The sequence below is a fragment of the Chiloscyllium plagiosum genome, unplaced genomic scaffold (assembly GCF_037043375.1).
Source record: "Chiloscyllium plagiosum isolate Xiang-an unplaced genomic scaffold, Cpla_swu_hap1 HiC_scaffold_24, whole genome shotgun sequence".
Classification (NCBI taxonomy): domain Eukaryota; kingdom Metazoa; phylum Chordata; class Chondrichthyes; order Orectolobiformes; family Hemiscylliidae; genus Chiloscyllium; species Chiloscyllium plagiosum.
Genome location: NW_028270162.1, coordinates 19,664,932 through 19,682,094, shown reverse-complemented (window position 1 = coordinate 19,682,094; position 17,163 = coordinate 19,664,932). Strand labels below are relative to the sequence as shown.

Here is a 17,163-nt window from a genome sequence, read left to right as displayed (position 1 = left end):
ATTAGAGATATGGCTCAGGGATGGACAGGACAGACAGCTTAATGTTCCAGGATATAGATGCTATAGGAAGGATAGAAAGTAGGGTGGCAAGGGAGGAGGGGGAATGGTGTTTTTGAGTGGGGATAACATTACAGCAGTGCTTTGGGGGATATTCCTGGGAATATTTGCAGGGAAGTTATTTGGATGGAACTGAGAAATAGGAAAGGGATGATCACCTTATTGAGATTGTACTATCAACTCCCAATAGTCAATGGGAAATTAAGAAACAAATTTAAGGAGCTTTCGGTTATCTGTAAGAATAGTAGGATGTAACTTTCCAAACATAGACTGGGACTGTCATTGTTTTAAAAGGCTTGGATGGAGAGGAATTTAAGTGTATACAAGAAAATGTTTTGATTCAGTTTGTGGATGTACCGACTAGAGAAGATACAAAACTTGACCTCTTGGGAAATAAGACAGGGCAGGTGACTGAGGTGTCAGTCAGGGAGCACTTTGGGGCCAGCGATCATAATTCCAGTAGGTTAAAATAGTGATGGAAAAGGATAAACAGGATTTAAAAGTTGAAGTTCTATATTGGAGGAAGGCCATTTATGAGAGTATTAGGCAAGAACTTTCAAAATTTGATTGGGGCAGATGTTTGCAGGTAAATGGATGTCTGGAAACTGGAATGCCTTCAAAAATGTGCCAACGAGTACAGAGACAGTGTGTTCCAATTAGGGTGAAGGGCAAGGCTGGTAGGTGTAGGGAATGCTGGATGACTAGAGAAGTTGAGGGTCAAACAGTGTGGCGCCAGCAGGTAAAGCGGCATCTGGGGAGCAGGAGGATCGATGTTTCGGGCATAAGCTCTTCATCAAGATAGGGGTGGGGGGTAGGGGGGAGAAGGTGGGAAGCTTAGAGATAATTAAGAGGGTGGGGTGGTGCTGGGGGTAAGGTAGCTGGGAAGGCAATGTGTAGATTAAGGTGATGGTGATAGATCGGAGGGGAGGTTGGAGCGGATAGATGAGAAGGAAGATGGACAGGTAGGTCAGTTCAAGGGGACGGTGCTGAGTTGGTGGGTTGGATCTGGGATGAGATGGGGAGAGGGGAGATTAGAAAACTGGTGAAATTGACGTGATGCTGTGTGTTTGGAGGGTCCCAAGGTGGTAGAGGAGGGGTTCTTCCTCCAGTTGGTGGGTGGCTTTGATTTGGCGGTGGAGGTGGCCCAGGACTTGCATGTCCTTAGCAGTGTGAGAGCGGGAGTTGAAGTGGTTGACCACAGGGCAGTCGGGTTGTTTGGTGCATGTGTCCCAGAGATGTTCCCAGAAACATTCTGCGAGTTGGCATCGTGTCTCCCCAATGTAGAGGAGACCACATCGAGAGTAACTAGGAAGAGAATAGGGCCCGTTAAAGATCAGTAAGGCTGTGTGTGGAACCGCAGGAAATGGGTGATATGCTAAACGAGTATTTTGCATTAGCATTTACTGTGGTGAAGGATAAAAGGTATAGAACATAAGGAAATGAGTACCGACATCTGGAAAATTGTCCACATTACAGAGGAGGAGTACTTGACTGCTTAAATGCATAACGGTGGACAAATCCCAGGGGACCTGATCAGGTGTAGTCCAGAACTCTGGGAAGCAAGAGAAGTGATTGCTGGGCCCTTTGCTGAGATATTTATATCATCAATAGCCATAAGTGAGGCACTGGAAGTCTGGAGGTTGGCTAACATGGTGGCACTACTTAAGAAACATAGTAAGGAAAAGCCAAGGAAGTACAGACCGGTGAGCCTGAAATGGGTGGTGGGCAATTCGATAGCGGGAATCCTGAAGGGCATGATTTACATGTATTTGGAAAGCCAAGGACTGATTAGGAATAGTCAACATGGCTTTGTGCGTGGGAAATAATGTCTCACTAACTTGATTAAGTTTTTAAAAGAAGTAATGAAGAGGATTGATGAGGTCAGAGTGGTTGATGTGACCTATATGGACTTCAGTGAGATGTTTGATAAGGTTCCTTATGGTAGACTGGTTAGCAATTTTCAGTTGAAATGTGGTGCTGTAAAAGCATAGCAGGTCAGGCAACAGTTGAGCCACATGGAATATAGGGAAAACCAGTCATTTGGATACATGGAGCAGGATGAAATGCGGATCATCCGGGAGGCAGAGGGAGAAATTGAGAGGATGTACAGGGAGGTGGTCACAGGATTCTGAAGGGGGGTGGGGGGAGGGGGGGGGGGTGTTGAGCAGCCAGAAATCATGGTACATGTTGGCACCAGTGATCTAGCCAGGAAAGGGATTGAAGATCTGAAAAATGACTACGGAGAGCTAGGTTAGAAGCTGAAGAGCAGGACAAGTCAAGTGTTCTCAGGTTTGCTACAGGTGTCACACGATAGTGAGGTGAGGAGCAGTCAGTAAGTGCAGCTTAACACGTGGCTGCGAGGCTGGTGCAGAAGGGAAGGCTTCAGAACCTTAAACCATTGGGATGCCTTCTGGGGGCGGTGGGACCTGTACATGAAGGATGAACTGGAGAGGCTAAAATGTCCTCGGTGCGAGATTTGCTCGTGTAGTTCAGGAGGGTTTAAACTAATTTAGCAGGGGGGTGGGAGTCAGAGCTACACATCTGAGATCGGCAGTAGTTGTAGATGGGGCAGGATGTACTGAATCTATCGGGAAAACTTTTCATGTGATGAAACAAAAGAATCTGTTAGTGTGTCTGCTTTATTGCAAGGAGTGTCAGAAATAAGAATGGTGAACTTAGAGCATGGATCAGTACTTGGGACTATGATGTTGTGGCCATGACAGAGACGTGGGTTTCACAGAGGCAGGCAGGGTTTAGAACTTTTAAAAAGAAGGGAGAGTGGAAAAAGAGGAGGGGGGTGTAGCATTGCTAATCAGAGAGTGCATCACAGCTATTGAAATGAAGGTTATCGAGGAAGGTTTGTCTACTGAGTTAGTATGGGTGGAAGTTAGGAACAGCAAGGGAGCAGTCACCTCATTGGGGGGGTTTCTACAGACCCCCGGATATGAGTAGGAAGATCGAAGAACTCATAGGCCGGCAGATTTTGGAAAAATGCAGATGTAGCAGGGTTGTTGTTACGGGTGACTTCAACTTTCCCAATATTGACTGGAACTCAGTGCAGATGGTTTGGATGGAGCCATTTTTGTCAGGTGTGTTCAGGAGGGTTTCCTTACTTAGTATGTAGACAGATCGACAAGGGGAGAGACCATTTTGGATTTGGTGCTTGGCAATGAACCAGGATAGGTGTCAGATCTCGCGGTGGGAGAACATTTTGATGACAGTGACCATAACTGCCTCACATTTTCCATAGCCATGGATAGGGAGAGGAGCAGTTGCCATGGGAAGATATTTAATTGGGGAAAAGGAAATTATGACGCTATCAGATAGGAGTTGGGGAGTACAGATTGGGAGCAATTGTTCCACAGAAAGGGCACAACAGACATGTGGAAACTGTTTAAGGAGCAGTTGTTGTGAGTGATGCAAAAATTTGTTCCCCTGAGATAGACAAGAAGGGGTAAGATTAAGGAGCCTTGGATGACAAAAACAGAGGAGCTTCTCGTCAAAAGGAAGAAGGCAGCTTACGTAAGGTGGAGGAAGCAAGGGTCTAGCACAGCTTTAGAGGATTACAGACTTGCTGGAATGGAGCTCAGAAATGGACTGAGGAGAGCCAGCAGGGGACACCAAAAAGGATTAGGGAGAACCCAAAGGCATTTTACTCATACATGAGGAATAAGAGAATGATCAGGGAGAAGGTAAGGCCGATCAGGGATAACGTAGGGAACTTGTGTGTGGAATCTGAGCAGATAGGAGAAGCCCTAAATGAGTTATTTGCTTCAGTTTTCACTAAGGAGTAGAAGAACCTTGTTATGAATGAGAACTTTGAGGAGCTGGGAAATAGGCTTGAACAGATTAAAATTGATGAAGTTCCTTTGCTGGAAATTTTGGCAAACATTAAGATGAATAAATCCTCAAGGCCAGACCAGATTTATCCTAGGTTGCTCCGGGAAGCGAGAAAAGAGGTTGCTAAACCGCTGGCGAAGATCTTTGCTGCTTCACTTTCCACAAGAGTCGATCTGGAGGATTGGAGGGAGGTGAATGTTGTTCCTCTTTTCAAGAAGAATAATAGGGAAATTCCTGGCAATTACAGACCAGTCAGTCTTGCGTCTTGTAGTCAGCAAGGTTTTGGAAAGAATTCTGAGGGATAGGACTTATGACTAATTGGAAAAGCATAGTATGATTAAAGGCAGTCAGCATGGCTTTGTGAGGGGCAGGTCATGCCTCACAAATCTTATTGACTTCTTTGAGGAGGTGACAAGACAGGTCGAGCAGTGGATGTGGTGTATATGGACTTCAGCAAGCCATTTGATAAGGTTCCCCATGGTAAGCTCATTCATAAAGTCAAGGAGATATGGGATACAGGGAGATTTGGCTATCTGGATTCAGAATTGGTTGGCTGACAGAAGGCAGAGAATGGTGGTAGACGTAAAGTATTCTGCCTGGAGGTCAGTGGTGAGTGGTGTTCTGCAGTGCTTTGTTCTTGGGCCTCTGCTCTTTGTGGTTTTTATAAATGACTTGGGAAGAGGTTGAAGGGTAGGTTAGTAAATTTGCTGATGACACAAAGTTTGGTGGTACTGCTGATAGTATCGAGGGCTATTGCTGGCTGCAGTGTGACTTAGACAGGATGCAGACCTGGACTGAGAAATGGCAGATGGAGTTCAACCTGGATAAATGCAAAGTGATGCATTTTGGAAGGTTGAACTCGAATGCTGAATATAGGATTAGAGACAGGATTCTTAACAGTGTGGAGGAACAGCGGGATCTTGATGTTCAAGTGCATAAATACCTCAAAGTTGCCACCCAAGTGGATAGGTTTGTTAAGAAAGCATATGGTGTTTTGGCTTTCATTAACAGGGGGATCAAGTTTGAGTCGCGAGGTTTTGCTATAGCTCTCCAAAACCCTGGTGAGAGAACACTTGGAATGTTGTGTCCAGTTCTGGTCGCCCTGTTATAGGAAAGATGCGGAGGCTTTGGAGAGGATGTAAAGAAGGTTTGCCAGGATGCTGCCTGGACTGGAAGGCTTGTCTTACGATGAGAAGGTGATTAAGTTTGGACTTTTCTCTCTGGGGAGAAAGAGGGAGGGAAGTGACATGATTGAGCTATACAAGGTAATGAGAGACATGGATAGAATTGATAGCCACATTGACTGCCGTGAGGGGTCATAGGTTAAGGTTTTTTAGATTAGATTAGATTGCTTACAGTGTGGAAACAGGCCCTTCGGCCCAACAAGTCCACACCGACCCGCCGTAGCCCGACCCGCCGTAGCACAACCCACCCAGACCCATTCCCCTACATTTACCCCTTCACCTAACACTACGGGCAATTTAGCATGGCCAATTCACCTAACCACATCTTTAGACTGTGGGAGGAAACCGGAGCACCGGAGGAAACCCACACAAACACGGGAAGAATGTGCAAACTCCACACAGACAGTTGTCCTAGGTCCCTGGCGCTGTGAGGTAGAAGTGCTAACCGCTGAGCTGCCCTTAGATTAGGAATAATCCTTGACGCAACATCGTGGGCTGAAGGGCCTGTTCTGTGCTGTACTTTTCTATGTTCTATCTTGTATAGAACTGGCTTGAAGGTAGAAGACAGTGGGTCGTGATGGCGGATTGCTTTTCAGACTGAAGACCTGTGTCCTGCAGTGTGCGACAAAGATCCGTGCTGGGTCCACTGCTTTTCAACATTTATACAAATGATTTTGATGTGAAAATAGAAGGTTTGGTTAGTAGTTTTGCAAATGACACCAAAATTTGGAGGTGTAGTGGACAGCAAAAAAGGTTACCTCAGAGTACAACAGGATCTTACTCAGATGGGCCAATGAGCTGAGGAATGACAGATGGAGTTTAATTTAGGTAAATGTGAGGGGGGGGTTAGTCTCAAAATAACATGCACACGCAAGCACGCACTTCCACACAACTTTTTACTGCAACATTTTGACAACTTCCGCCTTTGCCTTGTACAGGAAGATGTTGGAGAGATTCCCTGGGGAAGGGGGCTTAAGGGTACACCCCTGTGTAGAAATCCAGGGAAAATGTAGAGGGAGAGAGAGGGCGGTAGGTCAGTCATTTGGAGACGGTGCTGGGCTTCCATCAATGTCCAGGACTGTTCTTGGCAGCATTTCAGTAAGCCAAGTTCATTTTTAATCATTGTAAACAAAAGAGACAATCAGTGTTAGAAACATTACATCAAAGAGGTGTTTCCATCAGGATCTTGAGATCTTCTTCAGATGATCCGAGATTCACATAATCGAGGTTCCTCTGTACGTACGTACATACTTGTCAGTTTTAAGCCCGTCTAATGATTGTGTTTCCTCCTCTCTTGCCGTGGCCTGGACAGCATCTGCCACCATAGTTAATGACAAATGAAAATTATTATTTAAACAAATCAGCCATGCCTCCTGCCTCTAAATTCCATTTTTGGTCCCTAATTGTACCCACTTAGGATTCACGTGGTTATATTTGATTTTGGGGTTTCCTATGTTAGCTGCCTGTCTTTTTCTGTTATTACTCCCTTCTGAACTTTCTGTATTCAGCTTGGTTCTCAATTGTATTTCTAACTTGACATCTGTCTCAAGGATCCTTTTTCTTCTTTAACTTAATTTATATTTCCTTTGTCGTCGAAAGAGCTCTAGCTTTGTTTGTCTTGTCTTTTCCTTGTGGAGTGATATATTTTGATTGTGCCCAAACTATTTCCTCTAAGAAGTTAGCCCATTGAATTGTTACATTTGTTCTGCTTTTGTCCTTTTCCATACTGTGTTATGGTCACTAACACCAAAATGGTCACCTACTGTTAGTTCGTCCATCTGCCCTGCTTCATCTGAGAAGTCTAAATCTAGAATTGCATCTTTCCTTATTGGACTAATGTGCTGACTTAAAAAGTTATCTTTCCCAGCTGTAGTTGTTGTATTGTTTTCACCTCTGAAATTTGCCCACTTATTTGCTTCTCTCTGTCCTCTTTTTGGGGGTCTGTAGTACATGCCTAGCAGTGTGGCTTTGCCTTTTTGTGTCTGAACTCAAGCCGCATCATATCCAGTTCTGAAAAAGGGTTACTGGCTCCAAAACATTAAATCTGCTATGTTCCATTTGGTGATTCATTTAGTATATCATTATTCCTCACAACTGTAATTGATTCTTTAACTAATCGTATGCTGTGCCCTGACTTTGTTTGTTCTTTTGTGTCCTGCCCAAAGCCTTATGTCCAGGAATGTTGAACTGCTGTCATTGACCCTCTTTAAGCTGAGTGTCCATTTAACATTGATACCATGCTGCCACGTTTCCTCTATGCCCTCAGTTCGTCAACTTTATTTGCTGTACTCCTTCTGTTTACTTAATAGCTTAAATACTGCCAGATTTGTGTGCTTGGTTTCCTTCAAAGTCACTTCTTAAGGTTCTGCTCGGAATTTGCACTCTGTTTCCCCTACCTCTTTACCTTAAGCTCTCTGTAACTTCCTTGTAAGAAATGTTTCTGCATGAACATTTGCAGAAATACAAATTTTCAAACTTAAACTTAATTCCTTAAAGTATCCTTGATTTCTGCTCTGGTGAAGACCACCTATCGTGTGCAGGTTCCACCTTTCACTGGTTCCAATGTCTCAGAAAACTAATGTCCAACTGCCTATACCAGCTTTCCAGACATGTATTTATTTGAATTATTCTTTTTATATGTTCCGTAGCATATCGGACTAGGAGTAATACCAGGAATACTGCTTTAGAGCAGCCTTGAAATGGCAAAAATATGGTTCAAAGTTTAGTAGCGCAGGAGCAGAGAGAGATAATAGCGTGAATGTGGAAGTGATGTTTTGTTATTGAGGGGGTGTGGGATCTGCAATTCAGTTCAGGAGAGTATGGCTCTATTGAATACAGTCCTGCAGACACACATTGTCCTGTTTCACTTCATTCATGTGGTAACCCTCATGTTTTTGGTATTGATGCAAGAGGCATCATTATGGCATGGTCCAATCCATTTCCAGCACGGATTGTTAAATAGCAGTAGTTATAAACAATAGTATCTCTTTGTACCATATGGTTTCCTAAGAACACCGAGGCGCTTAATACTTATTGTTGATACAACTGAGATCAGCTAACTTAGCAGAGGTTACTGAATTAATTTGGCATTCTCCCTCTGGTCTTTATTTTTGAAGAAGTTAAACTTTTGAATTTTAGTCCTGTATGTCTGTGCTACACAAAGATTACAAATGAAGTTGAATGTTTCTGCATGAACATTTGCAGAAGTACAAATTTTCAAACTTAACCTTAATTCCATTAAAGTATCCTTGATTTGTATAGCACTCACACAACTTAATCTCTTTCCCTTTATTCAGTTCTGTTGTTCATGTTATTTTCGTAAGACTGGCAGGCTAATTACTAATGCCACTCCCACTCTATCATCATTTGGGCCTGGCGAGAAACACAATCTGAATTTCCAGGTTGCACCTTCAAAAAATTCCTGAGTCCTGCTGTCAAATCTATAAATTGGTTGGTGGCAGGTATTTTGCATCAATAATTCAATCACAATATTATTAGAAAACAGTACCCCTTTTTAAGCAATCTCTGATACCCATGATACACACTCCATCTTCCGAGTGTAAATTATTCCATCATGATTTTGCTTCCAGTACTTTTGTTGATAAGACAGAAGACTTTTCTAGTTACTAACCTCACATGAGACTTGTAAAATTGTACTTGTGCATCAGAACATCCTGCTGAATGTTGGTCAATGAGAGACAGATTGATGCGGTTTTCTTGGGATGTATGGGAAAGAAAAGATGATGCTGGCTGTATTAAGCTTTCAAACTTAAATGGCCCAAACTAAAAAATGCAATAAGCAATTTTTTGCTGGACTAAATGTTAAAGTTGGCTATTATCTATTATGCTCATAATTTTGGAGATTGGGGAATCTGAGTTGAAATAATGGATGATTTATTGTCTGAGCTTATCTGGGAGAATTGTGAATTAAGAATTAACGAGTGCATCTTCCCCTTTTCTTCCCAGTGGTTTTGTCTATTGTCGCAACGATGAACTTGAAGCTGGCTGGATTGCTTTTGGTAGTGGTACTCTCCTTCACCGTCCAGCCTCCTTTGACAGCAAGCCTCATTACCTCTTTCAAGTGATTGATCAATACACCCTGCAGGTAATCTCATTTCCTGTAAACTTTGCTGTTAAACATTGTTAACACACTCTCCTACATCTGGTAATTTACCAAGGTTATCTTGCCTTCAGCTAGAAATGCAGCTGTACATTACTCACTCCTCTCAAATTTAGGCATCTTGCAAATCTACAGAATATTAAAGCTGCAGTTTGCAACATTAAATTATTTTTGCAGTTTTACTGGAATAGGATTTTGTAAAACTGAAGTAATATAATCATAGAGTCATATAGCACGGAAGCAGACATTTGTTGCTTGAATGAATAGCAAATATCATTAGTGCAGCTTGCATACTAAAGAATTATCCTTTTTGGATGACTTACCTTTTTTTCCATTGCTTAGTTTACATAAAAACATTGGGCATGACTTTAAAGAAATGTTTCTTGGCCTAGATCAGCTTTTCATCAATGTGCTAGCAACCTTTTGCAATTTCATGAACCAGTGAAGTTCATAAGTTAACCAGCACTGGAAGCATGATAGTCATGGCACTGTCTGGGGGAAATACAACACCAGAAACTGGACTTGGGCTGAATAACTGAAGCTTGCACACTGGATATAATTCTTGGCCTTTGCATACTTTGGATTGTTCACTTTAAAGATAATGCAGATTGTTTGAACTCCAGATATTGAATTAGCAAATTATTTTACACAGTTTAACCACCTATTTGAATCCTAATATCCTGAGGATATTTCAGAAAGGACAGGGTATTATGTATCATCTTGCTTGGATTGCTCGTGCCTCAAGCTCAAATATATGCAAAATATGATGTTTATACAAAGAAACATTGCTTGCTTAATGACAATTGTGTGTTGGTCCCATTTTCTTTGCATTCATATGTTCAAATGTGCATTGCTAATTCCTGTTTTACAAGGATTTTTCTGAACTGACAAGTTTGGTGTATATGTCGTACAGAAATTTGACTGATTTTTAAAAAATGCTCCACGCAGCTCAAATGTCTACTTCCTTTGGTCTCTGCTATCTCAAATGTCAAATAAAGCAGTAATGCAATAGGACTTTCGGCTCTTTAAATGTACTTTGTCTGGAATCCACATACGAAAAAAATCTCTGCCACCTATCAATCCTCATATTAAAGAATCCTTTCTTATTTTCACTGCCTCTAATTTAAAATCTTCAGTTATTTTCTTATTGGATGTCGACTCAGCTCCCATTGAAAGATATCGAATGATGACCAACACAGCTTCTCTGGGTATCTGCCACATATGTCTGTAGAAAGGCAGAATTTTTTTTCTTAATCTCTGACCTTGTTTTTAAGGTTTTGAAGATTTGTACTTGTGTCCTGTAGTCATTTTTCTCATTAAGTGTCTAGCTTTCTTTTTTAACTTCATGTAGTCTTTTTATTATAAAGATCTGCATAATTGGTCCATTCGGTCACACTTTTTAGTGAATGCATGTTCCAGGAATTAGTTCCCTTAGGGCTGATATTTGTTCAAACTTATTCTTTTACATCAGTTTGCTTTTTGAGATACATTAAGCAAAATTGTATGCAAAATTCCAATACTGGCTTTGTAGCTGATGTGTTGATTAATATGACTTGTAAACCAGTGCATTTCAGATGGAATCCAGCATTCTCATTCCCTTCTTGTTAACAGACGTGTTGAGCAGATGCTTTTAGGATATGACCAGTGACAGCTTCCAAATCCTTGTCCTGTTCAAATATCTGTTATGAATATTTATTACTACAAATTCTGAAATTAATATTGACATTCCAGTGCATTTCTGTCAGTACAATCCAGATAGTCTACTTAAGTTTCTCAGAAGATGGTTTTTCTTTCATTGGTTTTCTTTAAATGTTCCAAATTTAAACTTGTAAAGGCACCCTGCTTCATATTTCCATATACAGAACAACCATCCGAATTTCCGATTATCTCAATGAGATCGCAAGGTCCCGTAAACACGTTGTCCGTTATCCGAACAATCAGTTATCAGAACGAAATACTCCGCACCTATCTCGTTCAGCTAATTGAGGTTGTTCTGTATTGCACTTAGCAGGATCCCAGAGAGTGAGCTTCTGTTTCTTAGCATCCTCTGTCTTGTCTTGCTAAGGCAATTCTAATTTAATTAAGAAAAATTGTCATTTGTTTTGTGAGCGTTAACCTTATTTCACAGCTTTATATAAAATACTTACATCTGAATTATTTTGGTGACCCATGTTTACTACATTTTGATCTATCTTCATCAGCTAACAAGGCTGTCACTTATACTTGCAATAGCTTTTTTTTTCCCCCAATACATCAAACCATCGTGAGAACCCATTAATATTTACATTTAATTTGTTAATGTTCTTTGATGAAGTGACCAGGAGGATTGACGAGGGCAGGGCGGTAGATGTAGTCTATATGGGTTTCAGTAAGACCTTTGATAAGGTTCCACATGGTAGGCTGCTCTGGAAGGATAAATCACATGGAATCCAGGGGGAGTTGGCAAATTGGATAAAAAAATTGGCTTGATGGTGGGAAGCAGAGAATAATAGTTGAAAAATGCTTGTTGGACTGGAGGCCTGAGAGTAGCGGAGTGCCTCAGGAGTTGTGCTGGGTTTATTACTGGTTGTTAGCTGTATCAGTGATTTGCATGAGAATGTACAAGGCATGATTAGTAAGTTTGATGACATTAAAATAGGCGGTATTGTGGACAGCGAGGAAGGTTATCAGAAATTAAGCAGGACCTTGATCAGCTGGGGAAATGGACTGAGAAATGGCAAATGGAGTTTAATATAGATAAGTGTGAGGTCTTGCATTTCGAAAGTCAAATCAAAGGACTTTAATCATGAATGTTAGGGCCTTAGAATGTAGTGGAACAGAGGGATCTTGGAGTTAGATTCACAATTCTTTGAAAGTGGAGTTGTAGGTAGACAGGGCAGTGAAAGTGGCTTTTGGCACACTGGCCTTCTTCAGTCAGGGCATTGAGTACAGAAGTTGGGAGTTTATGTTGCAGTTATATAGGATGTTGGTGAGGCCACACTTGAAGTATTGTGTTCAGTTTTGGTCACCTTGTTACAGCAAGAATTTTATTAAACTGGCTAGAGTGCAGAAGAAATTTACAAGGGTGTTGCCTGGACTCAATGGTCTGAGTTATAGGGTGAGGCTGGACAAGCTAGCATTTTGTTCTTTAGAACGTAGGAAACTGAGGGGGGATCTTTTTAGAGGTGTACAAGATTAAAAGAGGCATGGATAGGGTGAATGCACTCAGGCTTTTCCCTTCGGCTTATGCCCGAAACATCGATTCTCCTGTTAATGGATGCTGCCTGACCTGCTGCGCTTTTCCAGCAACACATTTTCAGCTCTGATCTCCAGCATCTGCAGCCCTCACTTTCTCTCGATCACTTTAAGGTTAGAGGGGAAAGAATAAAAGGGAACCTGAGGGGGCAACTTTTTTACACAGAGAGTGGTACGCATGTAGAATGAGCTGCCAGAGGAAGTGGTTGAGGCAGGTACATTAATAGCGTTTAAAAGGCATTGGTCAACTACATGGATAAGAAAGGATTAGAAAGATATGGGCCAAGTGCAGGGAAATGGGGTTGGCATGGACAGGCACTTTTGGTTGGCATGGAATAGTTTGGGCCAAAGCGCCTGTCTCCATGCTGTAAGATTCTGACTCTATTTAAGCAATTCTTCTCTGCAGCTATTCAAGCCAAAAGTTTTCAAGATTTACATTGTAAATCCACCAAAATGTTCATCTGGCTGAATCTGTTTATTATTTGGTTTGCTTTCTCTCCAGGTGTCCCAGGTTGTGTCCATGCCACCAAATCACTTCCCAGTAGGCAGTAACATGACCACAGTCCATCTCTGCTCTGATGGAACTTACATCTATTGGATCTGGTCTCCTGCAGGTTTGAATGAAAAAACTCCAAAGGGCCATTCTGTATTCATGGATGTATTTGAACTGATGGTAAGGTTCTCCATAATTTTACTTTAAATCTGATTTAGGCATGTTTGGTTTGTTAAGCCATCATGATCTAGCCTTCCATTTGCCGAATGAATTGTTTTTAAATCTCAAATTTGTTGTATGTTGGAAATGCCAGTTTTGTCCATTGTTTTCACACTTATTTGTATGGAAGACATCACTGTAAATATGATACAGTACTGAAATACTTTGAAATTTGTTCTGCTGTTTCAAGTCAAGGTTCTATATATATTGCTCATCTGTCACTCCAGTTGCAATTGGTGTGTAGTTTAGAAAGTGCTAACCAGGAAGCAAAATGATGAGAAGGGAGATATTTAGATTCCTAATTTAAAAATTTGAATTGAATTCCCATATATAGGTATTCCAGCATTAATCATAATTGGACAAAATTAACATTGTGAAAAGCAACAAAGTGCACTGCTAAAGAAAAAAGGTATCTTGTACCAAAATTGTTGTAGCCAACAATTACTTTAAAAGAAAAGTGATTTATTGCAGCTACTCAAACAACGTTTTTTCAAACTTTAAATTGTAAATCCACCACAATGTACTTGTTCATCTGGCTGAATCTGGTTGAGCATTTGGTTTGGTTTTTCTGTGACTTGCCCAACACCACCATTTAAGCTGACTGCTTAATAATTATTTGGAACATCCGTTCCTCCCTTTTTAAACAATCTTACAATGTTAGCAATGCTCTAGAATCATGATTTTGAAAAATGATGATCAGACTTTCCTGCTGCTTTTCCTTTATTTCCACTAGTACCCTGGGAAACACTTCCTCAGGGCCAGGTGATTTTCTATTTTCAAGGATGCAGATTTCTTAATTTTACCTCCTCACTTTTTATCTCATCTAATATTTCACAGTCCTCCTTAACTGCAGTATTGTTCCCCTCTTGTGAAAACAAATACAAAATATCATTGCAAAGAGGTTTCTGTCTCCAAACACTTCACCTTTTCAGCCTTTTATTGATCCTTTATTTGGTTATCCTATTGCTCTTGATGTATCTTTAAAATATGAGTTTTCCATGATATTACTTTTCAATTTTTTTAATGACCTGTCCTTGTTTTCCTAATTTATTTTGCTTTCATCCGTTCTCTCTCTCCCCTCCCCCTCTCTCCACCCCATCTTTCCTTCCTTCTCTGTCTCTCTATACCTCTCCTTTTCTCTGTCCCTGTCTCTCGCTCTCGCTCTCTACCCATCTTCTCTCATCCTCTCCACCCACCCAGCTTCTTCTCCAAACCCCACTCCCAGGACCCCCAACCAAATGCCTCTCTCTCTCATACCCCCGTACTCCAACTGCAAAAAACAATTCCAGCACTGCAAATCTATTCTATCCTAATCAAACAGATAGTTAATGGAGGGGCAGCACTTGATTTTAGTACTTCTGAGTAGGAAAGAAGTAAGTTAGTTTTCTACTCATAATTACTATCATGTGATCGCAAATGCAGGTGACACATAGGTGGATATCAGGTGCGGACAGGATCAGAAGTGGACTTTAAAGCCAATTCTGTTTGAATAGCCTTCTATTGTCAATAATTCCACAATGAATGACCTCTTGGATGATGTATTGGAGATCAGCCAGTGCTTAATTAATTGTACCTCAGCTAATAACTGACATCTTCAGAGCTGAATTGAGAAAATTGGAGAGAGGCAAGACCGAATTAGCATAACTGCATTTGGGTATTAATGTTCATATATTAACTTGTTTATTAAAATTTAATATCTTGACCTCACATGTAGGCTGATTAAATATTAACTTGCAGACTGAGATAGGTATTTAGCAAAAAAAAATTAGGAACTGAGAAATTACATTTAAAAGACTGAAGTAAGCCTTAGCCTAACAACAGTGTCCTTTTAATATTAGCTGTTAAAGCAACTCAAGCCATAAGTGAGGACTGAGTCATGTTTTGACCACCACAAAATAGATCTCATGAGATCTCTCTCCAAAAAAAAATGCTTCTAATCTGTTTTTCGAAAGGTAATACATAAAAATTCAGTTATCTCCCACATTTTTTTTTATGACAGACCAAGCAAGATCACAAACTTGATATAAAATCCTGTATTGTGATTATTTGAAATCTGAAACAAAAACAAAATGCTGGAAATCCTCTGTGTAAAGAAACAGTTAATGTTTTAGGTCAGTGACCCTTCATCAGATCAGACCCATATCTGGAACGCTAACTGCAGTTCTTGGAAAATGTCGGATACCAGTCTGAACTACTTTGAAGGATTTCAGTCCAGAATTATAATGTTTGTACTTTAATGTTTGTTGGTGCTAAATTTCCCCACAGTCATGACCGTTTGAGTGTTTCTGTTGTAGATGCACAATGACAGCTGCACAGCATGCCCTCTCCAGGAACGAACTATCATAACTAGAAAAGAAGGGGAATCTGCAAAAAGTATAAATGAAATGCTACTGAGTCGACTTTCCCGATATCGTGGCTCCCCTTCAGCTACATTGGCTGCTCTTACTGGTTCCACAATTACCAACACATTGAAGGAAGATCATTCTGGTAAGATTCTTTTAAATAAAAGTAGTGATCATCCTGTGGCTTAAAACATTTTGTTTAGATAACTGATCATGTAGTTCCGCTCTCATCTTCCACATAGGTAAAAATGATCAGAAGAGTATATTGGTAGTGTGGTGAGTTTGATTTTTTTGGATTGGTGTTTGTATCGAGCCCAGGCTGGCATGAGAAACTTCTCTTGTGATAATTGTGGTCATAGAGATGTACAGCACGGAAACAGACCCTTCGGTCCAACCCGTCCATGCCAACCAGATATCCCAACCCAATCTAGTCCTACCTGCCAGCACCTGGCCCATATTCCTCCAAACCCTTCCTATTCATATACCCATCCAAATGCCTTTTAAATGTTGCAATTGTACTAGCCTCCACCACTTCCTCTGGCAGCTTATTACACACAAGTACCACCCTCTGCATGAAAAAGTTGCCCCTTAGGTCTCTTTTATATATTTCCCCTCTCACCCTAAACCTCTATGCCCTCTAGTTCTGGACTCACCCACCCCAGGGAAAAGACCTTGTCTATTTAACCTATCCATACCCCTCATGATTTTGTAAACCTCTGTAAGGTCACCCATCAGCCTCGACGCTCCAGGGAAAACAGTCTTAGCCTGTTCAACCTCTCCCTATAGCTCAATTCCTCCAACCCTGGCAGCATCCTTGTAAATCTTTTCTGAACTCTTTCAATATTCACAACATCTTTGCGATAGGAAGGAGACTAGAATTGCACGCAATATTCCAACAGTGGCCTAACCAATGTCCTGTACAGCCACAATGTGATCTCCCAATCCTGTACTCAATACCCTGACCAATAAAGGAAAGCATACCAAACGCCGTCTTCAATATCCTATTTACCTGCGACTCCACTTTCAAGGAGCTATGATCCTGCATTCTAAGGTCTCTTTGTTCAACAACACTCTCTCGGACATAACCATTAAGTGTATAAGTCTTGCAGATTTAAGGGAAATCTTGATCTAATTTTGAGTACAAAACAGCTCCTAGTTTGTTTCTGAATACTTCAGCTGAATAGCAGAAAATGGTAGTCAATTTGCAGAATTTGCAATCAAAGTAATTAAAGAGGATGAAGAAATTTTTAATATAATGTTCTACACCTTGTATCATATGGTCAATACTGAAACTGTCAGGTGACCAAGTTTGCCAATTGTTCCAATCACTAACACCCCTGACCTTCACCAAAATATTGCTTATAATAACAGGAGAGAATGATACAAAAATGAAGAAGTTAGTGTTGAAATTGTTTTCATCTACTGTTCTGACGAAATAAGATTTGTTATTGAATGCACAATACTTTTGGGAAAAGCAAAATTTTGAAACTTTGCCAACATAGAAATTAACTTTACTGAACCTACAGCTACAGCTATTAAATGGGCGGCATGGTGGCACAGATGGGTGGCATGGTGGCACAGTGGTTAGCACTGCTGCCTCACAGCGCCAGAGACCCGGGTTCAATTCCTGCCTCCGGCAACTGTCTGTGTAATGTTTGCACATTCTCCCCATGT

General features: G+C 41.0%; 1 protein-coding gene across 4 annotated transcripts in view; it reads left to right on the top strand.

The window, feature by feature from the left end:
• hectd4 (HECT domain containing E3 ubiquitin protein ligase 4) overlaps positions 1-17,163 on the top strand; it is a 295,048-nt gene that overhangs the window by 69,366 nt on the left and 208,519 nt on the right. For all 4 annotated transcript variants that reach the window (XM_087999963.1, XM_087999965.1, XM_087999964.1 and 1 more), the window contains exons 6-8: positions 9,048-9,186; positions 12,938-13,108; positions 15,442-15,634. In XM_087999963.1, the coding sequence (XP_087856089.1) occupies positions 9,048-9,186; positions 12,938-13,108; positions 15,442-15,634 (503 nt within the window). The remainder of the gene's footprint in view (positions 1-9,047; positions 9,187-12,937; positions 13,109-15,441; positions 15,635-17,163) is intronic.